At 43.6% G+C, this 27,715-nt stretch overlaps 1 protein-coding gene across 3 annotated transcripts in view; it reads right to left on the reverse strand.

Annotated features, from left to right (window-relative positions):
* TP63 (tumor protein p63) overlaps nt 1-27,715 on the reverse strand; it is a 176,768-nt gene that overhangs the window by 70,531 nt on the left and 78,522 nt on the right. For 2 of the 3 annotated variants that reach the window (XM_044670887.1, XM_044670886.1), the window contains exon 3: nt 10,251-10,505. In XM_044670887.1, the coding sequence (XP_044526822.1) occupies nt 10,251-10,505 (255 nt within the window). Of the gene's footprint in view, nt 1-10,250; nt 11,202-27,715 lie in introns of those variants that run through there. The other variant, XM_044670888.1, reaches the window with a different exon arrangement.

A 27,715-nucleotide genomic window follows, 5' to 3' on the forward strand; every position in this document is an offset into this window, starting at 1 on the left:
CTCAGGGAGATCTCTAATAGTCTATATATTCTGGCCACAATAGGGCTTCTTGCCTGCCTTACACAGTTGTCCGGAGGAAAGGGCTTCGTCAATCATCATAAAGCATTTAAGGAAGAAAAACGAGGTGGTCTCCGCTTTCCTTCTTCCTTTCTGTCTCTCTCATCACGACCTGGTGCCAATCGCCATGAACGTCATTATTCTTTTTTTCTGCCAATGCAACCTCCTAGGTGGAATAGGCACGGCAACACCAAAGCTGATAAGGTTTGCCAAGACTGCAGGCAGGTCAGTGGCCACGCTTGGCTTGGCTTGGCCTGGCTTTGCCGTGTCCACACGCATCCAGGGAGATTTTAAAAACATTTCCTTCACACCATATAGGGAAGGTTTCTGCTCTTATTTTATATAAACAAACAAAAAAATAAATAAATGTACACACACATGTATGTATGTATGTATGTATGTAGACAAGGAAAGAAGAAAACAAGAAGCCAGGCTGAGATAATAATATATTATTGCCCTTCCTTCTCTAGTATTTCACTGCTCAGGCTCACCACACTTCACAAGCCTTAATTAAGCCTTATGGCAGCACTGCAAGGGAGGTATTATCACACCCATTTAACAGATTGGCAAAGAGACAGTAACTTGCCCCAGGACCCAGGAGTCCTCCTCAATCCTCTGCTCTAATTAAATAGAGGCACTCGCAGGAGACTGTCAGATGTCTTTCTCCAGCAGAGAGGAGGACCCGCAAGGTGCAACAATCATTTTTCTTTATAATTAACATCACATAAGAAAACAAACAAACAGAACCCAAACTACAGAAGCCCTTTGAAATGAAGACCTTTTAATTAATTGTGCTTCTCACCTGACCTGGAGAGATGCAGCTGGTTCTGAGGCTATCACAGATTTAGGATGAGAGCAGGAGGGACTCTTTAAGGACAACATCCATCCCATACATGTTACAGAAGTGGAAACTGAGGCTCAGGGAGAGACTATGACTTTCCCAAGGTCACATAATCAATCAAGAAACATCCATTAGGAGAAACACAGAAGAAAAACAACTGCTTGAACACATGGACTGATGAGGATATTATTGGGGATGTAGACACTAAACGAGAACTCTAGTCCAACTATATCAATGATATGGAATTAGGTCTTGATCAATGATGTGTGTAAAATCCAGTGGGATTATGGGAAAATACTCAAAATAAAAACTTAAAAACAAAACAAAACAAAAAAGAAACATCCATTAACTACGTACCTCGTGCTAGTCACTATGCTAGGCACAGGGGATATAAAGGCAAAAAAGGAAGAGTATCTTACCCCAAGGGCCTCCCATTCTATAGGAAGAAATTTGGGATCTGAACCCAGGTTTGAGGACCTCACGTGTATCATGGTATAATGTGTAGAGGGCTAGATGTAGAGCCAGAAGGTCCTGCCTCCAACTCTGACCATTTGTGAACATTTAACTTCACTCAGTTTGTAAATCAGTAAAATGGGGATACTGACCCAAGGGATGTCCCTCAAAGGACTCTTCTAAGTCCTGGAATGACAGGATTTCAGTTCTGGAAAGGCACTCGGGGTCTCTTTGCCCAAATCGTGTCTCTTACCCCTTCCCAAGAGAATGAATCGACCGCTGCCCATTCACACTTGGCTTTGAGATCCCCAGGAGACCTGCTACCTGATGAGAGGAGGACCAAGCACTGATTAAGCACATGCCTTATGCCAGGCACTGTGTCTGGTAAGTACCCGACAGATGGGATCTCAGCGGACCTCAAGGTATCCCAGCTCATCTCTGGATGGGATCAGTTTGGGGCTGGGATAGGGACAGGGGTTGGACCCTCACTTTCCCAGGAACAGAGACCTCCCAGATGAGGAAATGCTCTCTACCTGTGCAGGTAGGAACCTTCTCTACAACCTACAGGTAGGGAGGGCTAAGAGGTGAAGGGCCATGCCCAAGGCCACACAGTCGGGATGGGTCTTAGTCAGCCCTTGACCCAGAGCCTTTCCTGACTCAGTCCATTGCACCTTGGGAATGGTAAGGACCTTTTTCTCATCAAATACTGTGTGAGCTCAAACCCGGCCTCAGCCACTTCCCAGCTGTGTGACCCTGGGCAAGTCACTTGGCCCCCATTGCCCACCCTTACCAATCTTCCACCTATGAGACAATACACCGAAGTACAAGGGTTTAAAAAAAAAAATACTGTGTGAGCTACTCTAGGGAAATGCCAGATGGGACGGTGGTAGCCTGTTGCCTTCAGATCATGAGGCCGGCACGCGCTCAGTATCCAAAGAGGCATAGATCACCTTCGTGCCAGATTAAATGGGTCCTGGGAACAACCCCAATAATCTGGCAAACGGTTAGCCTTAGCGTGTAAGCTTGGAGGGTGAGGACTGTCTCTCCTTCTGATGTAGCCCTGAGCTTAGCACACAACCTGGCACCTAGCAGGGTTTTAGTAGACGAATACGAAAATAAATATAACACCGTTATTTCATGGATTTTCCCTCATAATGGGGATCTCTGGAATGGAACTGCCGTGATAGGTGAGGGATCACTATATTGGTTCCAAGGTAGAAGAGTGGTAAGAGCTAGGCAATGGGGGTTAAGTGACTTGCTAGGAAAGGTCTAAGGTCATATTTGAACCCAGGACCTCCTGTCTCTCAGTCTATCTCTCAACCCACTGAGCTACCCAGTTGCCCACTTTATTTTAACTTTTGTCTTAGAATCAATATTGTGTATTGGGTTGTAAGGCAGAGGAGCAATAAGGGCTAGACAATGTGTTTAAGTGATTTATCCAGGGACACGTAGCTAGGAATTGAAGCCACATTTGAACTTTCTAAGCCTGGCTTTCAGTCCCCCTTGCTTCTTTGAGTGGGCAGTGTACCATGGAGGAATCAGAACTAGAGAGAGTCAGAGGACCTAAGATCTCCTGGCTTTGTTACTTATTACCTGTGTGGGCATAGGTAAGTCACTTAACTTTTATGAACCTCATTGCTCTTATTTGCAGAAAAAAAGCTAGATGGTCTCTAGGGTCCCAACCTGCAATGAAATGAACCAGTATGATCTTGGACAAGTAACTTCATAAAGGCAAAATAACTCAGTTTCCTCATCTTAAAATGACTGGTTAGGACTAGACAGAGGCTCCCTTCTAGCTCTAATAACCTTAAACAATTTTTTTTAATGAGCAAGAAATAAAATTTCTTCTCTGGAAAAAGAGCTCTGAAAAAATGCTAAGTTGGTTGGATAGTTCTCCCAGGAGTACCGATCATTTTCTCAAGGAGAGGCACAGGTTCTAGGGTCTCTCAGGTGATCCCTCATAAATCTAGAGCTGGAAGGGCTATTAAAGATCATCTATTCCAACCTCTTCATTTTAGAGCTGAGGAGACCGAGGTCCAAACAGATGAGTGATACAAAGGGTGAATGTCAGAGCGTGGATTCAAACTCACATCCCATGACTCCAAAATTCAGCCTGATGGTTGGTTCTAAGTTTGATCCAAGTAGCATGGCTCATTCCAGAATACTCCAAGAGGCCATATGTATTCCAAGTGCTAAATCACTGTCTACTATTTTTCCTGGTTGGATTTGTTGTCTAATTTGACCCTTAATTTAGCGCTGGGACAGGGAACTGACGGGGGTATGCAAACGGAGTCATGGGAAGTGATCCAAAGCAGGGGAGAAGCATTGATGAACAGCTTACAGATACTCAGGCATCATCACGGGGGATGGCAGGGTCCAGTGATCTTAGCATCTTCAGCTCTTCCTAGTTACCTATACTGGATTCTAACCCCCAATGTCTGGGACTCCCAGATGTCTTTCCCTGCCAGGTTTCTTTGCTTTCAACTCTCATTACGGTCACAATGCTCTAAATGAGCATCCGTGTTATCTCTCTAATGTGTTTGCTAATTGTTACTCTGATCAGAGTAGGTGATGTGGGAGGGAGCTTTTGAGTTGCTGGTTAGATTGGATCACCAATGGCTAAATCTCTGTCATGAGAAAGTCTGACCCATTCTTCTCCACTCAAATCAGTGGGAGTCCTTATTCCCAATGGGGAAAATAATCCGGAGTGCCAGGTATCAGACTGGCCCCTACTCTCTAGCTCAGCTGGAACCTCACAGATGGGAATTCACTGGGAGCATTTAGCCTACAGTCCTTGATAAATAACATTCAGTGATAGTTATCACTTCATTTTACTTTTAAGTTATCCCTGCTATGTTTAATGATACATTCTATTTTCTCTGGCTCATTAAAATAAAAATAACAAGACATTTGCAACATATTTATGCCTCAGTTTCCCCTATGATTTTCTCCCAATTCTATATACATGTACCAATTAAAAATAAACTATCAGCCGGAGAACTGAGAAAATGTATTTGAAGTTCTCCAAGTCATTTTGCTCTTTTCTTATTGCTGTTTTGGGCCAATTTCAGAATGTTAGTTACAGCATTCTATAAAATGTCTGATGACTAAGATCCCTCCCTCATCCCCCCCACTCTCTGCCTTCTTGGGAAGGAACTAAAGTTGTAGGCTGTAGCTTTTTTCCCCCCATGAAATTATACTTTATAACCATTAAAAGGTAAGGAAGTCATTTAGTGTAAGAAAATGAACGAGAAAATCCATTTGTAGGTAGCTGTGCTTTATTTAAATGCCAGCTTCAGTTAATACCATGAAAGATAAATCTCTGAGATTATTAAAAGAGGACAGACTAATTCCCTAATTGACAACTTAGTAATGATTCTCTTAGGTGCTCTTTCTAGCCTCCTTTCAGTTTTCTGAGAAAGTTCTAAAGGATAACTGATCCTTCCCTTCATCCTGAGGATAAAATTAGGGATATTCATGGGTCTCCCAACAGGCTACCAATTTAGATCTCCTTCAAAGGATTTTGGGTTTTTGCCATTTTTTTTTTTGTTGTTGTTGTTGCTGCTGCCATTCTTTGGAGTTTTGGTCTAGCCTTCTGATGTAATTGGTAGGAACTTCCGGTATGGAAGTATTGTTTTCTGTCCAGTGCAGATGGTCACCTCACCAGGGATGAAGGGACCTGAGAGGTCTGGCCATCTATTCCCCTCCTTTTGCAGAGAAGCAAATAAGAACATATGGTTAAAACCAAAGAGGTTCAGAATCTCTGTGCCATGCAATTTGGCAAGCAATAGCGATCCTGGTTCAGAAATAAAATAGTTCCTGACCTCAAGGAGTTTACATTCTAGTGGGAAAGAATATCATGAGCCTAAGCACAGCCTCCATGTACAAAATCTACAAGTTTTAGAAGGGAATAGACTGGCAGCCAACCCTGTGGAAGTTACTGAGGTCTGGGCCCCATGAGACCATTGGATAAGACAAATTCAATTTCCGTTCTAGCTGTAAATCTAGGATCATCCTTTAGTTCAATTTAACTACAAGTTTCACATCTGAGGATTGCTCAGCACTTCAATCAGTGAATTTACAAGCATTAATTATTTACTGTACACCTTTACCTTATGTCTTAGAATCAATAGCGTGTAATGGTTCCAAAGTAGAAGAGCAGTAAGGGCCAGAAAATGGGGATTAAGTGGCTTGCCCAGGGTCGCGCAACTAGAAAGGTTCTGAGGCAAGATTTGAACCTAGAACCTCCTGTCTCTAGATCAACTGAGTCATCTAGCTGCCCCATAATCACTTATTAAGTACCTCTTCTTATGCCAGGCACCATGCTAGATGCTGGGGATAGAGCAAAAGACAAACGTTGCTCCTGCCCTTGGGGGAGTTTACTATAACAGCATTTTCCCATTCATCATCCATACTGCTGGGAGCTGAGACCTGGAGATGTATTTGGGCAACAGACCTTGGCTCTCTCCACAAAGAGGCATAGGTAGGGACTATGGCTCCTGGTGGTTCAATGAATGTCAAGTTCCTATAAACAGGCTTGGTCCAACCTCCCAACAGCCAGAGACCAAAAAAGGCTTTCTCCTAGAAAACTCTGCTTGTACATAACATCTTTGGGATGAGACTCATCTGGATGGCTCTCAATCCACTGAGCTACCCAGCTGCCCCCTCTGTGTCCTTCTAATCCGAGATGCTACTGAGAGAAAAAGCCAAAATGTGGGTGCCCTGCTGGGCTTACTTGTAGCTAGACTCAGGGGGGTCTGCAAGGTCCTCTTTCTACTCTGAAAAAAAAAAACTTAAAAAAAATCAATCTCTTTCATCAATTTCTGTATCTGCATAATAGACATCATCAACCTCTTGAGGATCTAAAGTCAAGGACTTTATCCTTGAACTATAAAAAGAGCAAAAACACTTCCTAAGCTTCTCCTTCTAACATTCAGTGGAAGTTTAATAGAGAGAAAGAAGAAGGAAAAAATGAGAAGAAAAGAGATAAAGGAGGAGAGGAGAGAGGAAGAAGGAGAAAAAAGGAGAGATGAGGAGAAGGAGAAGAAAGGAAAAAATAGATGAGAGGAGAGATGAGGGATGGAGGGAAGAGAGAATGGAGAAGGATGAAAGGAGGAGATAGAAGAAGTGAAGAAAAAAGGAGAGGGGACAGAGAGGAGAAAGAAGAGAGGAAAAAGGATCCTCTTCCCTCACCCCCCCCTTTTTTTTTAAATAAAGGAATGGGTTTGGGTTAGTATTATGGAGGTGAAGGGACAGAAGTCTAGAGCTAGCCTCCTACCTGAACTGTGAGGGCAAAATGAAGTACTTTGCAGAACTATAATTACTTTAAAGCAATTATTTAATTCCCATGGCAGCAGCCTGGATGAAATGCTACCTCTCTGTTGAACTAGGAACTAAATCAAAATAATTATTTCAACCACAAAAGGAGAGAAGTCTCTTTGAACTGCACATCCCTCAGTCTGGGAAGCCAGGCCATTTCCAACAGGCTGATTTCATGTAGAGAGATGCTGACGAGACATGAAAGCAGCCCAAACAAGACTGGTTTCCTTTGCTGGTTTAAAAGAAGAGCCCAAAGGAAGTACATCCAAACCGGCCTATCCATGATGGCTACCCAAAGTCGGGTCCCTGCTTCTGGGGGGAAATTTCACTTAAAAAAAAAATAATAATCCACAGCAGCTCAGAGGAGTTGGCACTTTTTGATGGTCCCTTTGAACAAGTCCAGCTTCCCTGCTTCATAGGTCTGCCATGGGCAAAAGGCTTTAGACATTTAAAAGTGCATGTAAAGGAGGGATTTTCTTTCTTCTATTAAGCAGCCAATATATGAAAGCCCTGGCCCCCGGCCCCCAAGCCATGCCATATATCCTCCATTCTCATGTCCCTGGGATGGGTTAATTTGCTATCAAGTCACTCATTCATTCACATAAACCAGGGAAAGCACATATGCCCAAGGAGTGATGCTTATCTGCCCCCACTGGGGACATGTTGGAGCTAGAGAAGATAGTATTGCATTTGGGGGTCCATCTGAAAGATCTGAGTGCAAATACTGATTCAGAAACTTATTGGCTGCATGACCCTAAATAAGTCATTTAGCTTCTCTCAGATAATTATAAAACTTACCTTGCGGGGCTATTATAAAGTCTGAAATGATATATGTCGAGCATTTAGCAAACCACAAAAATGCTAATGATTATTACTATGATGATTATGATTATAATTAGAAGGAGGGGCTAAGCATTTTTTAAGTACCTAATATGGGCCATGCACTGTGATAAGCACTTTACAAATATTACCTCATTTGATCCTCATGAATATGGGAGGTACAAGCTATTATTATGCCCAATTTACAGTACCATAAGGAAGATAAAAGTTCAGTGACTTGCCCAAGATTATACAGCTAGTGTCCAGAGCTGGATTTGAACTTAGGTCTTCCTGAACCCAAGCCCAGTGCTCCATGTGCTCTGTCACTTATTGCTAGGTGGATGAGGGTGACTGAGGCTTTGACTGGGCACTAAGTAGATATTCGTTGGGTTTGGATGGCCTTGGACATAGTAAATTCATACATGTAGGTTGAATTGTGAGTTTAATCAATAAATATGCAAGTGATCACTTTTATTAATTAATTAAAATGTATATTTTTTGTAAATTTTTAAAAATTAATTAAAAATTAAATTAATTAATAAAAATGCAGGTCAAGCATTTCTACACAACATAAATATTCATCACTTTGGGAACACACACACACACACACACACACACACACACACACACAGAATGGAATGTCTAAGGTTCAGGCATTATCTCCCATTCCCTTTTCTTCCTTTCTTCCTTTCTTCCTCTCTTTCTCTCTTTCTCTTTCTTTCTTTCTTTCTTTCTATCTTTCTTTCTCTCTCTTTCTTTCTTTCTTTCTTTCTTCACTCATTCATTCATTCATTTGTTTGTTTATTTATTTTTAAGACCTTAACTTCTGTGTATTGGCTCCAAGGTAGAAGAGTGGTAAGGGTGGGCAATGGGGGTCAAGTGACTTGCCCAGGATCACACAGCTGGGAAGTGTCCTCGACCGGATTTGAACCTAGGACCTCCTGTCTCTAGGCCTGACTCTCAATTCACGGAACCACCCAGCTGTCCCCTCCCATCCTCTTTTAAAAATAACATCTACTTCGTGGAATGCTTTTCTAGAAAATGCCGGGGAAAGAAGATTGGGAATGAGAGAGGCTGAAGGACTTTGTGCCTTGAACCAGCTTTTGTAAGACCCATTTGTAAGCCATTTTTGTTCTTATTGGGGTAGAGGCATTTGGCTGGCAGTCAGTGATAGACCCCTTCCCTCCTCGCCAGAAATACCAAGATGCCCAGGCAACGGGCAGGGTCTACACTCTTGACTTGAGACAAAATCGATTGATTTCGCAGACCAACCTGTTGGAGAGCTCAGCACCAGGACGGTTCTAGGTATCCCTTGGAACCTTGATTCTAGAAACTCTCTAGCTCCAGTTGGCCTCATTGAATCAGGGTTTTCTTGGATCCCGATTCACGCATATGTGTCATTGCATTTTATGTTTGTGTTTTGTAGGGAAAATATAGGACTGGAAGAGAGGCCATAGGATATAGGGACATGTCTGATCTCTGAAAGGGAGGTGCTGCTAGTCATTGTCCTGTGTATTGGGGCTTCCTTAAATGAAGCCTGGAGTTCCCCTGGATGCCGGTGAGAGACACAGGACAAAGACTGACAACATATGAGACAGAAGATTGACAAATACTAACTTTCTGGTGAATAGCCAAAGGATCGTTGCCAATAAAGAAGATTCTTTCAAGTAATCAGAAAAAAAAATACTGACAAACCATCTAATTTTGTGAACATTGATCGTTCCATCGCTAGTTCAAACAAAGGGCGAGGGTTTTAATTTTTTTAAGTGTTGTATTTGGTCACCAAAAGCATGTATTAAAATAGAATTCTGACTGTGACTACTCATTTGAACTTTTGATCACAGGCCTCAGTTTCCTTATTTGTAAAGAGAGGGGGGTTGGCCTAGAAGATCTTTAAGGTCCCTCCCAGATCTGATATCTGTGACCCAATGAATTCCCTAGTAGTTAAGACAAAGATGAGTGGAAATCTTCATGGTGGAGGGAGTATTTGTTACATATTGTTGAATTCACAGATCCTTCCCTCTCTCGTGTGCATAGGGAAACCGAAGGAACTACAGAACAGAGAGATGGTCCTGTTCTCAGAGAAAGCTAGATTGAAGTGTTGGCTGCCCTGCATTCCAGCTTTGTTACCACAGGCAAATCTCTTTGAGTCTCTATTTACTCATCTGTAAAATGCCCAGAAAGCTCATATAACCTACCCAACAGAGTCGCTGGGAGAAAGGTGTCCAGTGAACTGGAAAGTACTTTAGGAATCCTCATTGTTGGCCAACAAGTCAGCACCACCGATTACCCATCTTATATACATGGCAGGGAAACCTCTAGGCATTCTTTCTCTCTTGATTCTTATTATCCTCGAGGTCTACTTCAGTGTCTGGTACAGAGCAGGCAGCTAATACCTTAACCCATAGATAATCAACTGAGAAGTATTTAAGAAATGGCCACATGCCAGGCACAGGGCTAAGGATTGGGGACATCAACACAAAACCAGAGCCAATCCTGCCCTCAAGGAACGTCCATTGGGGTGGGGATAAGAGCTTGTTGGATTGTGCAATAGAATCCACCAAAATCCATTGGGCAAAGATGAAGCAGATCCCTGAGGGTAAATGCCTGGGTAAATAAAAGTAGGCATTTCTGCAGGTCCACCACAACCCCCCCTTTTCTGGCTGTGGAGCCCTTCTTCTCTCCTCCCTCTGAGCGCCTAGCCTTGGAGAGAGTCAGTGGAGGCGGAGGCGAGGTCAGAAGGACTAAATCACGGACTTACCGTCCATGTAGCTGACTTGGCAGTGCTGGACTGCTGAAATGAGACATCAAAGCTGTGGGGTCCCGGGTAGTCTGTATTGGAGGGGATGGCAGGCGAGGGTGACAGGGCATCGAAGGTGGAGCTCGGCTGGGCGTAAGGTGAGGGAGCTGTGACGCTGTTCTGGGCATGATCCGTGTTGTAGGGGCTGGTGGATGAGGAACCATTTGGGATCTGCTGGTCCATACTGTTCAGGAGCCCCAGATTTGTGTACTGCGGCTGCCGGGAGAGAGAGAAGAGAGAACAGGGCATTAGCCACCTTCAGAACCTGGGAGCATGAAGAGAGGGCTGGGCTTTCGGCGCAGCCTTCCTAGAGAAAGTCAGTCATCAGAGGCACGGATAATGTCAGCCAGAGAGGCTGAAGGTTGGTGTGATCATCATCAACTGACTTTGGGATAACCCTCCAGTTCACAGCACTTTTTTTTTTTTTTTTTTTTTTTTTTGAGCAAAAGCCTAGGAGGAAAGTAGTTCAGGCATTAACCACCCCCATTGTACAGAAGAGGAAATCGGGTCTCAGGAAAGTTAAGAAACTAGCCTAGGGCCATACAGCTAATCAGTTGTAGAGGCGAGATCAAAAAAAGACCTCCTTGACTCCTTGGGCCAGACTGGTTGGCTTGCCTTTGTTTATGCAGAACTTTGAGGGTTACAGACCCTCTTACCTATTTGACTTGAAAGAAACAGTAGGATCCCATTAGTTAAATGACTCTGGGCAACTCTCCTAGGTGGAATTTGAATCTGGATCTTCCTGACCCTGTGTCTCTAGCTCTTATCTATACTGGCATGCAATCATTCCTCATTTATTAAACGTACTATTGATGCCTGCCTTCTCCAGTGAAGGAACATTGGATTTGGGATGATTCCTGACTTTTAAAGCCTCAAATGAGAATCTTGAGTTCACCAATGGAAAGCTCTTTGCAGAGCTTAAAATTACAAAGTGATTAATGGAAGATTGACAAGGCCCCTTTCCGCTTTCCCTCCCTCCCCCCATAACTCTAGACAGTGGATAGAGCAACTACGATCGTGTGCATTCTACGCTGGGGAAACTGAGGTTTCCAGAAGTTAGCTGACTTCATCAGGGTCCTGGAGTCAGGAAATATCAGAGCCAAGACTGGGTCCCTGGCACTTTGCTGACTCCCAACACAATCTTCTTTCCTTTATTGTGTGTGACTTCAAGTAGGAGATAGTTAGTGGCCTTAGGATCCTAGGCTAAGAGGCCACCACATCCAACGCCTTCATCTTTACAGATAAGGATACTGAGGCCCCCAAAAGTTTAGTGACATAGCAAGAAAGTGCCCATGGCAGGATTTCAACACGAGTACTTTATCCTTGGACCTCTTGGATGAGAGACCTGAAATCTCTTAAGGGAAGATAGTTGAAAAGGGGATTTTATTTAATTTTATATCTCTATAGTGTTTATGTTTGTGTTTGTGTGTGTGTGTGTGTGTGTGTGTGTGTGTGTGTGTGTGTATGTGTGTGTGTGTTGGGGGGGGGGATCTTTTCATTCCATTCAGTCCTGGGGCCATCTGTCTAAATGTTACCAGTACCATGCCCATTCCATTCCATTTATACCCTCACATTCCAGTGCCGAATGCCATGTCCCCATTTGCTCTTTAAATAACTATTAATCTCTTTACACTCATCCCCACTCTGACAAGAGCAGCTGTTCCTTTTGCCTCCTCTCCTCTCCTCTCCTCCCTCTTGAAGCTCTGATTCTCCCCCACACCCTGCACAAGCCAGGTGAGACAGAGGCTCAGCACCTACCTGCTCTATCCCTGTCCTTTCCCCTCCCCCTCCTCACTGAACCAGAACTCTGCCTGGGTATCACAGCCCAGCTCTGGGCCCCGGGGAGCAATAGTTTGAGGAGGATGTGATCTGGGCTCAAGGTGAGGGTCATAGGCCAGCCCCTCCCCACTGACTCTGGGCAGAAGATAGCTCCAGCTTTCTCAGGCACGTGCTCCATTCACTACAACAGGGCAATTAGGGAACCAATCAGCCCTGCCAAGAAGGACAAAGGGGCTCCCCCTCCCCCCAGATGCCTAAAGACCTACCCTCCTCCACCTCCCAGGACTGCCAGAATAAGAACAAAGAGATTCCATCTTTTAAGTCTCTCCATCCCTCCCCCTCCCCCCCAATAGCTGACACTGGAGAAATGAACAGGACACCATGTTAAGAAGTAAAGTCAGATTTGTATATCCATTCATCCATCCATCCATCCATCCATCCATCCATTCTATTACTCTCTCCACTTCCAAAAACCCAAACCTAAACCAGAAATCCTTAAGAGGAAAATGGGCTTCCTTCATTAGGTCTTTGTTCCTTAAAAGGGATTTCCTGGACCAAATGGGAGCCCCTAATATTGTGGAGGGGCAGTTTAAAAAGAATAGAAGGGGTGGGTAACACCAATCATACATGAACTGTTCTGGAAAGCTTATGTTTTGAGCCTAATATTCTTAACCCCTCTAGAATGAGGTGCCATCATTGTTGTGAAAAATCAGTGGATGAGTATGTTAGGATGATGACACCACCACCACCACCACCACCACCACCACCACCACCACTTAACAGTTATATAACACGTTCATTTGTTGGAAAGTGATCTTCACGATTATTTTTTTCAGATAAGGGAAATGAGGGATGGGGTGAGAAGGCTGCTAGGTGTATGAGGCAGGAATCAGCTTCAGTTCTTCCTCCTTAGTCCTCCTCAGTTCTCTATCCCTTGGATCATCCAGCTGCCTACTTTTCAATGTTGACTATATAGCAGATGCTCTTTGGGGGTTTCTATGGGAAGTTGCCAGAGCATTCTCTGACATTATTACAATTTTTTAATATTTGGCATGATGACGGTCCATGGTCCAAACAAAGAGGGAGGAAGAACCAAATCTAATTTCTTCAATGCCCTCCTTCAAAATGGGAGTTTAAAGAACTAGGGGAAGTGACCCATGAAAAGAAAAAGCACAATTGACTTATCCCTCAGATTCATTTAAGTAACCTGGATTTACACAACTACAAGTCAGACACTGTAGGCACGCTTTCCGTCCCTACCTTCGGGGAGCTTCAGAGAAAAAAAAAATGAGGGTGGTGAAATAAACACCCACAAATTCCAACTGAGGGTGGTAGGGAAGGAAGGGTTGATGGTGGCTGAGGTGCTCCGGGAGGAAATGCTGCTGTGAGCCCAGCCTTCCCTAGAAGGAAGCTGGGGATTCTCAAACTAACCCAACATGGAAAGCCAAAAGATTCCAGAGGGAAGCAGATTCTTTCACACCAGAGACTTCAAAAGGCCCTGCAAGAAAATTCAGCCTGGAGGGCTCTTGGGCTGTTCTAGTTTAAAGTAGGGAGGTGGAGGGGGCGGGGAGGGTGTGGGGATTTGGGGGGGGGGGGGCAGTCATCCAGCAGCTGCAGGAAACAATATTTTAGAAGTGAATGGCCACAAACTATGTGTGTAAAAGGCAAGGCTTCCTACTCTGCCCATGTCTTTGATTTTAAAAACAGATAGGCAGTGTTGACAGAGTCAGATAAGAGGACAAAGGCCAGGAGGAGCTGGCCAAGGGGGCCAGAAGTGCTACCTCAGTAAGGCCTGGGGCTGGCCACACCTGCCTGGACCTCCCCACTTGAGAGAGAACTGGTGGTGGGTGAGAGGGCACCCAGGACTCCAAGCCACCCCACCACTCCCTCCTCCTCTTCAGCTCTTTCTGTCCCGCTCCAAGGACAGTCAGTTCACTGGAGGGAGGGCTCTATATAATTGGCAAGGATCTCAAGTACTTCTACCTTACTCCCCCAGCCCCACACTTGCCAGGGACGGTATATCCCAACTGATTTTCTCCTCTGCTTCTCACCTCAACCTCTGCCTCTGATCTGAGATGCCAAAGTCAAAGCCTTGCTCTCCCTGACTTACTTCTGGGGTGACTGCTTCACTTTCTTCATCTCCAAAATGAAGGGCATGGACACGGCCGCTAATTCCCTTTTGAAGCCTATATCCATGGCCCCCTGGCTTCTAGAATCCTCCTGCATACAATTAAATCTATGCTTTTATATCTTAGACTTGGAGAGTCTATCTCTACAACATCTTTATTATCTAATGATTGACTCTGGAATCAGATGCCCTGAATTCAAATCTTGCCTAGGTAGCATCAAAGATCCCTTCTGTCTTAAATCTACGATCCTTCCCATGGTAAAGAGATTGCTGAATTGGGAGTAAAAGACCTGGGTTCTTTTGACTTGAGCGAGTCACATCTTCTTTGTGCCTCGGTTTCCTTCATGTGGAATCAGAGTTGGTGCCATGATCATTAAGGTCCAGCTCAAAATCTAAGCAAAATCTATGACATTGGCTGTCCAAGTGGTTCTCATACCCCATAATCCCTACATTCAGTCGATAATAATTGCACTGTTAAATGCAGATGAAAACCGGAAGTGCAGCTATCAAAGAGAATCTTATTAACATCTTTTTTTCCCCTAGAACTTGGGGGAGACACTTTCTTTACTCCCCAATAACTCCAAAGGGGACCCTGATTGCTCTCCTCATTAATACATCCAAGAACTTTGCCAGCACAACACAGTCATTGGTTTCTTTCCTCTGAATTCACAATGGCAGCTTGAGGCTCTAATTTTGGTAGAAAACTAAAACCAAATAAACACTAGAACAGAGGCTGAATGAACTGAACCTTGGTATTATCAAAGGATAGAGCTGAAAGGATCCTTTGAGTTCATGGAATCTAGGGGAAACAGAGGTTCAGAGATTTCAAGAGACTTGTCCAAAGTCACACATGGAGGAATCAGGAAAGTCTCAAGACAGATGCTCATCCTCCTCGATGTATTTATCCCAACAATAACCAGGAGTAACTCACAATTATGTCATGATAGGAGAGAGAACCTCTAAAACATAGACTTGAGCAATGGTTTGGGTAGGCTGAAAGGTGAATGTCTACTTTCTTATCTTCGTTACTGGGAAAAGTCTGGGCCAGTGATTCCCAAAGTGGGCGCCGCCGCCCCCTGGTGGGTGCTGCAGCCATCCAGGGAGGCAGTGACGGTCACAGGGGCATTTCTGAGTTCAATAAATAGTTTCATAATCTCAAATTTCAATGTTTCAAATTTACACCTTTCTTTACTATATTTTACGAAAAAGGTAGAAACATTAATACATATATCTTTCCTATTATTTATTATTATCAAATTATTATTTATTAAAATTTAATACATTTAATATTTATTATTAAATTTTAATATTTTAAATATTAAATATAAATTAAAATTAAAAATTTAAATTTAAATTTAAATCTAAAATTTAATAAAAATTAAATTAAAAATTTTAAATATTAAAATAAAAAATTAATTTCCAGGGTGCTAAGTAATATTTTTTTTCTGGAAAGGGGGCAGTAGGCCAAAAAAGTTTGGGAACCACTGGTCTGGGCATAACAGAACCTTATCCCTCTAACAGCATAGAAAGTGGACAAATACCAATGTCCATTTGTGCTCTTTGCCTACTTAGGATGGCTAAGCACCACCTTCCCCGCTTTATGTGTATGTGTGTGGGTGTAAATATAACTTTTTTTAGTTGACAATTATGGGATCTCATGTTTCCTTCCGCTCTGTTTTTGTGGTGCTTTAAAGAGCCATGTGATTTATTTTAGCAAAAATCAGATTTGTAAAGTTAGAATGGCAATTCCTTTTTTGTTTATAGGTAGAATAGAGAGTTTCTCATATTGTTTCAATGTCTCATTTTTTTTTCTGCCCATATAAAGAATAAGTCTTTAAGAACAAGGTTATAGGGGAAACTATGTGACACAAGGGATAGAAAACACATATGGCTAGAAATGGGAGGTCCTAGGTTCAAATCTGGTCTCAGGCATTTCCTAACTCTGTGATCTTGGGTAAGTCACTTAACCCCAATTGCCTAGCCCTTATCACTCTTCTGCCTTGTAACTAATACTAAGTATTGATTCTAAAACAGGAGGTAAGATTTTTTTTTTCTTTTATAAGACAAAATTATGAACTTACCTTTTAAAAATGGAACCTCCTCGCTTGCAAGAAGAGGAAAAAATGATAGTTATTTTTTAGATATTTGAAGGGTTCCCTGATAGAAGAGGGAAGAGACATATTTTCTTGACCCCAGAAAACAGAAGAATAATTGGGTGAAAGGTAAGAAGAGACAAATTTAATCTTCAACAAATGAAACATTTCCTACCAATTAGATCTAGTCAAAAGTAGAATGGGCTAGCTCAGGAGGTAGGGAGAGGTCTTTAAGCAAGGCTGGATGGCCACTCACCAAGTATGTTTGAAAATAACATTTTTGTGCAGGTATAAATTGTCCTGGATGGCCTCTGAGTGGAGAGTCTCCACCTTGGACATTCAGTGACTGTACTTCCACTGATCATTCCCAGGTCATCTTCACAGATGGCTTTTTTTTTTTTTTAAACCCTTAATTTCTGTGTATTGGCTCTTAGGTGGAAGAGTGATAAGGGTGGGCAATGGGGGTCAAGGGACTTGCCCAGGGTCACCCAGCTGGGAAGTGTCTGAGGCTGGATTTGAACCTAGGACCTCTGGTCTCTAGATCTGGCTCTCAATCCACTGAGCTACCCAGCTGCCCCAAAGAGAGATGGCTCTTGCTTTTCACCTTAAGTAAATCATTTCACTTGCATCTATTGAGGAACACTGTTGTAAGGAATGCCCTTTGTAAAGTTCCAAACACTAAATCTGTGTCAATGATCATGAAGACATATTATTGTTAGGATTGTATAATGGGATTTACATGATGGCATTTCACAGCCCTGGTATCTAGCACAGTGAAGGGCACACAGTCAATGTCTGATAAGTGTCTGTTGGTCACCTGATTGGTGAACAGACAAAATGAAGCTGGTGACCTCCAGAAAGAGGATCTGAGAGATTACAAATTCCTTTCTGTGTGTATCCTGGACCCTATGGAGAGGCAGCCCAATGAAGCTTGAAGCTCCCTTCTCAGAATCATTTCTAAAACCCAAATAAATGAAAAGCCAGGCTTTTGGTAGCAGACCAGTGTCCTTCGTTGGGTCAGGCCTTCCTGCCTTGGGGGAAGAAGCAGGGATCCCTTTCATTCTTATAATTTGAATGTAGGCTACCTCAAGGCCAAAGAAGTTGGGGAGATTTGCTGCAGGTCAGCCAGCCAGTGGCAAAATGGGGTCTCAGGCTCAGATAGTCCTTCCCTGCTCTACCAAAGCTCCTGCTCATGGACAATATTCATTCTGGGACGGGGCATGCTCCAGGCTGGACAGAGGTGTGTTTGCTTCACAAAAAAGCCTTCCCCTCCCCTCTACCCCCTCCCCCCCAAGAAGAGCTAAAATCAGGAGGGGGTTCTTGTGAAGGAATCGCCTTCCCTCCAACCTTTTCAGGAGCCCATATGCCACTGGTTCAGGGCAGTCCTGAGAGTCAGGACATCCTGCTTTTGCTCTGATGGCTTAGAAGCTCTCTCAGGTCTTTTGTGAGCCAGCTCTCAGGCTGGGGAGAAAAAGGGGGCCATCAGCGTTCAGGGAACACTCCAACCTGGAGGCCCTTCACTGCCCGTGGCCAGCTCTCACTCCAGGACACTTTGGCTGAGCAGACACAAGGGCCGGCCCCCTCCTTTCCCTGCCTCCCGCCTCACAAAGAGATAAAGGACTTTCTGAAGTTCCTTTTGTCATTATCCCAGCCCCCCATTGCCTGGGGGCTGATAACCAAGTCTAGGGGTTTGTTTGTTTGTTTTAGGAGGACTGACCTAGCCCTTCACCCAAGGATAAACTGGGTTAAAATAGAGTGGGGCAGAGAAGACGGCTTAAGCTTAATCTTTTAAAACGTGCTTTAACAATCCGGACAGCTCCTTGTCTCAGGAAGTTGTCACTTCCCCCTCCCCCCCCAAAAAAAACTTTCTCTACAGGAAAGGCCTCTAATCACACCTAGGTTCTGGGGGCCAAGGAGGCTACCAAGGCCCTTTATTTTGCTCTCTTCTCTGCTACCGGGCCCTGGGCCAGGTGAGGGACTGTGGAAAGAAGACTTGGCAGTAACTCCAAAGGCGGGCTTCTTAGTTTCATTTTTGACTTCAGTGGGCCTCAGTTTCCTTGCTTTTTCAATGGGGAGGTTAGATTACATGTGCTCTTCATTTCTTTCACCCATACAGTTCCAGGTGGATTCTCACCGGTCAAGCTATTTAAACTGGTCCCACCAGGACTTATCATTACAGTGTGGGGAGGATGAAATCAGATCTCAGCCTAAAAGCTCTGCAGATGTGGCTGCTATTACTATCTCCTTCGTGCTACCTTTTTTTCACAAAGTGACAGTCCTGAGACGACTATCATTGATTATTTTCATATTTAAAAGACAGCTGGGCTGCATAGTGGGTAGAGTTAGAGGCTCCGGAGTCAAGAAGACCCAAGATCAAATTTGACCTGAGTAGTTTTACTAGCTGTGTGACCCAGGGAAAGTCATTTAATCTCTACGAGCCTCAGTTTCCTCATCTGTAAAATCAGGATGATGATAGCATCCACCTCTCAGGGTTGTGGTGAGGATAAAATGGGCTGATGTTTGTGTGGGGCTTCTTTAAACGCTCCCGATTTCGCGTAATTGGTTCTGAACTCTTGCCTAGGTGCTCACAAAAACTGCTTTCCTAGGTGAGCCCAGGAAGCACGCAAGCTCCTTTTGGGTATGATTGTTACCGTTAGTGACGTTACACACACGGGCTGTCAATGACATTGACTTGGCTCTATTAGCAAAGCCGTCTTGTGCTCTTTTCAGAGACCAGTAACAATGACTATCCCTGGACGATCCTTTCACCTCCAGTGTTCTTGCCCACCTGGATAAAACCCTGACACATCACCAAGACAATTTCCCCTCCAGCGGGAGACACTGGATTCCTCAGCTCTGGGAGCCACAAGGCAGGAGGAAGCTTTCGGGTCATCTCTGCTCCCCATGTCTTAGCCCGCCGAGCTTTGCGGTGGGTTCTGGAGCCCCAAGAGCCACCCCCCTCCCTCCCCAGTTGGTGGCCTGACTGGACAAAGTCCTAGTTGGGGGGAGCTCCTGAGTGCTTCCATTTTCTAGCCCCTTCCCTGCCCCCACTGGATAGTGACTCCTCCACAAGCACCGCCCGAGGGCAAAATGCTTGTCATTTTTTGGACTTACACCACCTGCCTTGCATTAAGGAATGGGGGTTTGTTTTCTACCTGAGCTGCGCCTGCATGCAGGCACCGCTTTAAAGGAGCCTTTTCAGGACCAGAAAATCTATCTGCACCTTCTAAAGCGAAGGGAAAGGGCCTCCTTCTCTAACAGGATTACTGGGCAGCCAGGATCCCCCAGCCTGCCCTTGGGGTCCGCTTAGTAAGCCAGTTACTGGGGGATCCAGTAAGGAAACTGTAAACACCTATTTGTGAGCAAGACAATGAAATGCATCGCGAAATGGGGATGGCATCAAGGTCCCTGGGAGGGAGGGAGGGGAGGGGGGAGGCTGGAGGCTGAAAGGCTACTCAGACACGGTCCGCATCTTGACACAAAGTGTTTAAGAGTCTCTGCAGGATCAGGTTCCATAACTCAGGGGGGTGGACTAAAAGCCTCCGTGTCACCAGCCTTCAGACGAGACAAATAAATAGAAAGCTGGCTGGCATGCGGCGAGCTCCGATTACCAGGTGGACAACAGTGTCAACAAATAGGAGACAAAGTATTTGAAAGGCCAGGAAGTGCGAGATGGGCCGAGGTTAAAACCAGATCCCAAACATAACTGAAACCAAGTGCCGGGTTGAGTTGTTTTTATTTTTCTTTTTAATTTTTTTTTAGAAAGCAAGGAAGGAAGCAAGAAAAAAAGGAGGGAGGGAAAAAGAGAAAGAGACAAAGGAAGGAAGAGAAGGAAGGAAAAGAAGGAAAAAAGGAAAGAAGGAAGGAAGAGAAGGAGGAAAGGAAGGGAAAAAGGAAGGAAGGAAAAAAGAAAGGAGGGAGGGAAAAAGAGAAAGAGACAAAGGAAGGAAGAGAAGGAAGAAAAAGAAGGAAAAAAGGAAGGAAGGAAAAAAAGAAAGGAGGGAGGGAAAAAGAGAAAGAGACAAAGGAAGGAAGAGAAGGAAGAAAGGAAAAAAGGAAGGAAGGAAGAGAAGGAGGGAAGAAGGAAGGCAGTTTGGGGACCAAGAGGTGAAATCTAACAGCTCCAAACTCTCCAGATTAATCAAAGATAGGATGATCATGTTCCCAATTTGTTCTAATAGAACTGTCAACTTTTGAACAAACAATTAAGAGATGGAAAGGTAAAATAATTCTAGTTGTGATTTTCTGAGACCAAGTTACAAAGAAGGTGTCCATTTGCTCTGGCAGTGAGTTTCTCAGAACTCCCCTATACCAAATAAAATCTAAGGCTCAAATCTAAAAACTAAAGAAACTATAATAAGAGCTGAGTGCATTCATTGTCATAAGATGGAATTCAGCTAAACAGAAGGATGATGGTCTTGGGAGAAGAGAGTTAATAATACTTAGTCATGACCACATGTTCAGCCAGTCATCCCTCGAGAAAGGGGAGTAGATGCCACAGTTAAACATACAAATTGGGCACTCTGCCCACAACTCTCTGCCCATTCAGGTGACCAGTCCTAAAACACTTTGGCCCTTGCAATGAGCCTATTATTAAGATAATAGTCTCAACATCTCAGAACATTTGGGGGCTTGATAAGAGACGGAATTTAGAAAACAATGACGAATGAAGAAATAGTGTTGATAATCTTTAAAAAAAATAAACATTGAGATGGGTTAATACAAGGGGGCAATATCGCCAGTGGATGCATGAACCAATAAGGCATTTCAGCTGTTCATAAAAGTGAAGGAAGCCACACAAGTCAATCCAACTGAGGGGGACAAAAACTTGTCCCCAGGGAAAACATTAAACTGAGGCCATTCCATAAAAATCTACACTTAAGGACCAGATGGGAATTTTGAATTGTTTCCGAGCTGGAGTTACAGGATCTATAAGTTTTCTCAACTAGTAGCTAGAGTTCTTTCCCTTCGAAGGCTTCAAACTGAAGAAAGGTAAGGCCATTTAGAGAGTGAATTCTTGCTTCGATAATGGAATTGGTCTTGCTTGAACTGGATCAGAGGGATGGAACACGTGCCCAACTGGGGGGCATCATAGCCCACAACCCTCCCATGTAGGCAGAACCAGACTGAAATGTAATTGGGAAATACTTAACAGAATAAATAAAAATAGAATAGAATCTGGGTAATCTTCATATGTGGTTTTCTAAGTCAATGTGCTACATGGCAGGGATTCTTTTGTAGGATTTAATGATCCTGTTACCATTTGGAATCACCCTCACTGGATTAGATGACCTTTTAGGGCCATTCCAGCTCTAAATTTCTATCATCGGTGATATTCATAAGGACATTGATTCTCCAAGAATTTGCACATGTGAATGCCACAGTCACAGATTTCACAATGAGACTGACCTTAGTGCTCATTTAATCCAACATGATTTTACAAATATGAAAACTGAGGCCCAAGGAGGCGGACTTGCTCAAGGTCACACAGAGGTGCCATTTGAACCCAAGTTCTCCATTTCCAAATCAAGTGTTCTGTCTATTTTCATTTTTCCCTTCTTCATCCCAAGTCTCGTTAAGAAGCCTTCATTTCAGAAACGAAGGATCCCGACAGAACAAAAACAAACCGGCCAGGAATACTTGAGCCTTCTCAACCTGCTTCTCCCTGTCCACATTCCTCCTGCTCAAATGCAGCAATATGACTTTTCAGCTCAGTCTTTTTCTTGGCTAGTTCTGTTCTGTGGGAATTGTGATCTCAGCAGCTGAATTCTATGGGAACAGATAGAAGACTAGCCAGTCCTGTCACTCTCACAGAAGTGAGTAATACCTTGTAGCTCACACCTAGCTGGGAGGTTTATTAATGAGCTTTTAACTTCCTTAAAACAAACACACACACACATATACATCTGCCAAAGCCATGCTTTTATCTAATGCCCTTGATTTCACGTCTAACTCTGTCTAGGACAACAAAAATACCCAAGTCTTTGTGGCCATGTAATTGTTCCTTTTCTATTGCTGGTTCTTCTTAATGACAACAACAGAAAAGAAGGCTGACACCAGGAAACAGTTGGGGCCTAAGACACAGCTTCATGGGAGATGGATAAGTAGGGCTCCTTCCCTCTAATGTATTTGACCTTCTGCCAAATTAGCCAAGAGGTTAACACCAAGCCCTGATCACGAGGGCCATGCTTAGAGGATTTTTTTTTTTTTGGATGTAGTAATAAATGGGTTCACCTCTCTTGGGGAGTGAGAATTCCTGGCCTTTTCCTCCCACGATTTTCAAAACTTGTCCAGAGACCCAGGTACTCTCATGCCCAAATTTGAACTGGAAAACAGATTCCTGAACCTTCTTTTGGTCCAATCTCCCTTTCCCAAGTGCACTCTAACTGGGAGTTCTGGTTTTAATTTGTTTCCGTCTTCTTCCTCAATTGCCAGGCTTCCTGTCATAATTGACAATTAGCCATTTTGGGGTGATTTACTCTGTGGTTTAATTAGACAGGATGGCGCTTTCCTGAAGCTGTCACTTTCAGCCACAAGCCAAAATGGATGGCTCCAGTTTAGCAAAAGACGAGGCAGCCTCCAAAAGGAGACTTGTGCCTTCATGGCCTTGATTCTGGCCCAATCAATGTCCCCCCCCCCCCCCCGCAAAAAATAATCCATCCATCGGTTCTGTCGGTGCCACCACAAACTTAGCATTTCATTTGGATGAAACAGGTTTAAAGATTTCTCAGAAATAATTCTTTAAAGATGCACTAATGCTACTTTTATAAAAGGAGAGCAGAATGGGCAAGTGTTTGCGGAGCATCACGTTTCTTTACCCAGAGCAATCGGTCCACATCTATAGGACAGAGTAAGTGAAGGACTAGAAGACAGTTTATGTAGCATAAACAAGAAAATGCATCAGAGCCCCCCCTGGGCACCCAGGTGAATGCTAGGCTGGGCACCCCAAAGCCAGGCTCTGAACACACACAGGATGGCCCAGAAGTCTGAGTGCAGCTTTACACTTAACGCATTCTCCTATACTAAGACTTTGGGGACATGCTGTAGAGTCAGCGGGTCAAAGCAGCATCTCTGTTGCTCAGCACTTAGTGCAATGCCTGGTCTATCCTGGGGCTTATTAAGTGCTTATTTCAGTTGAACTGCACTAACTACCGGCTCTTGGAGCAACTTGTTTCTGTAGCTGCATCTTTTTAAAGAAATATTTAAAATGTTTTTCCTCTTGAAGGATTATTGAAAGGAAGACCTTTTCCAATTTTTTTAAATTGGTAATTAACATCTGGAGGAGATTGATGGGATTCCCATAGCTAGGGAATATGATGTGTTATACGTAACAATGGCCCCCTTCCACCCCTTATTTACCGTTAAGTACCATCTGACCGTGGGGACATTTATTTCATGGGTTGAGTCTCAGTTTCTCCATCTATATCATACAGGGAGTTGATGAGAAGGCTACAATCACCGCTTCCTGTACTAACTAGAGGCTGCTTTGACAAATCGCTAAGGGAGAGAGTTAGGAGTATTCTTTTTTTTTTTTTTTTTAAACCCTTAACTTCGGTGTATTGTCTCATAGGTGGAAGAATGGTAAGGGTGGGCAATGGGGGTCAAGTGACTTGCCCAGGGTCACATAGCTGGGAAGTGTCCGAGGCTGGATTTGAACCCAGGACCTCCTGTCTCTAGGCCTGGCTCTCCATCCACTGAGCTACCCAGCTGCCCCTGAGTTAGGAGTATCTTGAACCTCATTTTCCAGACAGAGCCGAAGCCCAGAAATTCTGAGGGAAGTGTGTTCATGATCAGAAAGCTCATTCAGCATCTGAAGGGCAATTTCAGCCCAGCTCTACAGACTCCGAGGCCAGCACTCTATTGACGATACCATGCTGCCTTTTAAAAGTGGGCAATATCACATTTCTCAATGATAAAAAGAGGAAAGCGTCTGGTGGTCACTCCGGAATAACAATAATAATAATAATAATAATAATAATGCCTTCATGCTTCAAAAACTCATCAGTGTTTTGGGGAAAAGAAGGGAGAGAGGAGCAAAACAGGAAATGGAGAAGAGATGAGAGAGCTAGACAGGGGCAGAGAGACAGACAGACAAACAGAAACACCCAAACCCCTCAGGAGACTTTCTTTGCAACTCTTACTGACACCGATCCCCAAGGCTTCCCATCTATTCTCTGTCTCCTGAGGAATGTTTCAGACCAAAGGCCAAACAATGAACTCCTCACTTTATCCCTTCCCACCTCATTCATGTGTAGGCTCATTGGCATTAGGGTGATCCAAGGTCACCCTGGAGAGCTCTTAAAATTAATCAGGTCCCTTCCAAGGCATTGGACGTTCACTTGAGAAGAATGGGCTTCCCTTTTCATTCCACTGGATAACTTCAATGGCATAGCAGCATGTTAGGCTGATTTGATTTGACAAGGCCCAGTCACCTTTGTTTCTGTGGCCTGAGAAAGGAGAGCCTTGGGAATGTTCCCTTCTGGGATTTACACAACTTTCAAATTTAAAAAAAAAAAAAAAAAAGAAAGAAAGAAAAAAATAGTATCTAGGCAGAGAAGTCTTGCCAGTTTTGGGGCACATTCTGTTAAATGGCATCTATTAGCAGCTTTTGAGCTTTCTTTTGTAGTGGTTCCAGATGAGCTGATGGAAATATTTCATAAGTTTCCCCTCTGGCATCACTCGACCACTTGAATCAAAATTCTCTCCTTTGGGTTTTTATAAGGAAATCTTCATGATTGTTCAAGATGTTAAGCCAAGATACAATTCTGACAATTCAAAGCTGACCCCATGCCCATATCCAGAAACCTTCCCTGGCTAGATTTCTGCCACTAATCTCCTCTAGCTGCACCCATTACTAGCCAGCATTCTCTATTAACGCTCTGAATTGATAAATAAGCCTATAATTTGGTAAAAACAACAAACAAACAAAAACAATAATTGTGGCAACAGAGTGGCACCCAATCAGAGATTACTTCATCCTGGGCAAAGCTAACATGAACCAATTTGGACAAAGGTGCTGGGAAGAATGAGAATGATTATTCTAAATGAAAAAGAAGATGGGGCTCAAAAGAAAAGTCAAGGATATTCCAAGAGTGTTAATATAGTAAAGAGGGACTCATGGGAAATGAGGTAGGAAGGACCCAGGGCAGACTCTTCATTTCTTGGAACAAAATCCATGTTTATTCTTCGACATACATTTAGTCTGGGATGAAACTATGTCTTGTTTTTCTTTAGCAACTCTAGCAATACTGGAGTGGCCAAGTATGCTAAAGAGGAGATCTTACTTGTAGGGTAAAGACATGCCAACTTCAGTCAAAGGGGCCACTCAGATGTCTCAGATGACATTATGTCAATGGTACAAATTTGTTATAAAATCGCCAGTAAACATTTCTTCATTTGAGATAAGAATGAACTCATTCAGTTCCTCTAGTCAGAGAAACAAAAAGGGAACATCTCTGGTTCAAATTGTTTAGCACATTAGGATTTTCTGTTCATCATCTCTTGTGTTTTTAGTTATCATTCACAGGACACGAGGAAATGACTTCTCTGTCCTTTTCTCTAAGGTGAAAAAGTGAACTTTAATTCCCCTTAAATAGAACTGGTTGATGCACACTTTGCCAAATATGGAAGAAAATACATTACTTTCTCCACCTTATATTAATGAACTTATTCCAAGTAATTCTCCTTCCTCTATCTGGTTGGTATGTGATAGGTAGTTAATAAGTGCATCTGACTGGATGATGTTCCAGCTTAGTTGACATGAAGAATATCTGAGGAATGGAAAACGTGTTTAATAGGAGTCTATTGGACCAATGGATCCAGAATGCTCTTCTGCTAAAAATTGAAAGAGAAGGAAGCAAATAACTTACTAGAATTATGGAATCCATGAGAAGACCAGGAAGAAGAATGGTGAGATGGACAGGAAAGGAGACAACCAGGAAGTCGTAAAGAGAAAGAAACTGAAACACTTTCTGGGAACAAAGTGTGTGTGTGGAGCCCCTCGTATAATATTCCAGCTTATGTTTGGTCAGCCAAACTTTGCTGGAATACTACAGAGCAGAAAACCCATCCCCCCTAAAATATTTTATTTTGCTTTGGATCATCTGTTAATAAGTTTTGTCTGTTGGTGTGACTAATTGGATTTCTAGTTTTTCCTTTTTATTCCAAGTCAAAATATGTCCTTTTTCAACTTCCAGCCTCCTCACCAAATCGAGTTCTGCCCTCTAGGACCAAGCAGAAGGCATCTCTAATCTCTTTCCAAGGGATAAACTCAACGACAGCCATGTTTGCCCTTTCTCTGACTGCCTTGTCTTTTCCCAGCCAAGCACCTTCAGTCCCTTCATTTTGGGCCAGAATGGACTCATCAAGATCGAGTGTTATTTAATTAAGCTTAGCCCCCTAAGATGGCCATATTGGTAGGGCAGAGACATGCATATAGTCTCATGCGACCCTTGCGCAAAAGGTATTGAAATATCCTGCTGCCAATGGATTTTGAGTTGGTTGAAAAAGCATACTCAGAGAGCCCTGATGAATGGGCTGATGGCAGCCTGGAGGGTGGTGGGCCCCAGGACACTTTCCCCAGCCCAATTCTCTACAGTGTTTTCATCAACAACTTTGATGGAGACAAAGAAGGCGCTCTTATCAGCTCTGCAGATGACAGAAAGCTGGGAGGGATAGCAAATACTTTGGAAGACAGACTCAAAATCACCTTGACAGGTGAAAATTGTGGGCTAAACCCAAGATGGTGAAACCCAATAGGGCAATGCACTTAGGTGGGGGAAAAAAATCTACTGTACAAATACAGCTTGTGGGAGATACAGTCAGATAGCAATTTATGTGGGGGGGGGGGGGGGAAAGACATAATGTGATTGTTTGTAATGGACTCCAGGTCCAACGTGACTCATCATTTTGAACTTTCTACCATGAAAACCAGCCAAAGATAGCTTTAATACTGGAGAAAGGCACCTGTCGGCTCGAACTCTATTTAAAGTCAGTAGGTAGTGCAGTGAACAGAAAGCTGGGCCCAGAGACAGGAAGAAATGACTTTCAATGAAGCCTTAGCCACTTACTAACTGTGCGCCCCAGGGCAAGTTGCTTAAAATCAGTTTGCCTCAATTTCCTCAACTGTAAAATAGGGATAATAATAGCACCTACTTTGCAAGATTGTTGTAAAGATCAAATGTGATCTTCAGCAGTGAGCATACAGCAGTTATTCTGTAAATGCTTCTTCCCTTCCCCTTTCCCAGAGCTCTGTGTTCAATTGTGGTCACCAGACTTTGAGGGACTTTTATAAACTAGAACAAGTTTCAAAATAAGTGTGGAGGATGATGAGAGAATTTGGAACCATGGCTGAGAAGGAGGCATTGAAGATGTGGGCATCACAAGACACAAGTGGCAGGTGTGGGGGTGAGGGGAAGGGAGGAAGA

This window comes from Gracilinanus agilis, chromosome 3 (genome assembly GCF_016433145.1).
Source record: "Gracilinanus agilis isolate LMUSP501 chromosome 3, AgileGrace, whole genome shotgun sequence".
Lineage (NCBI taxonomy): Eukaryota > Metazoa > Chordata > Mammalia > Didelphimorphia > Didelphidae > Gracilinanus > Gracilinanus agilis.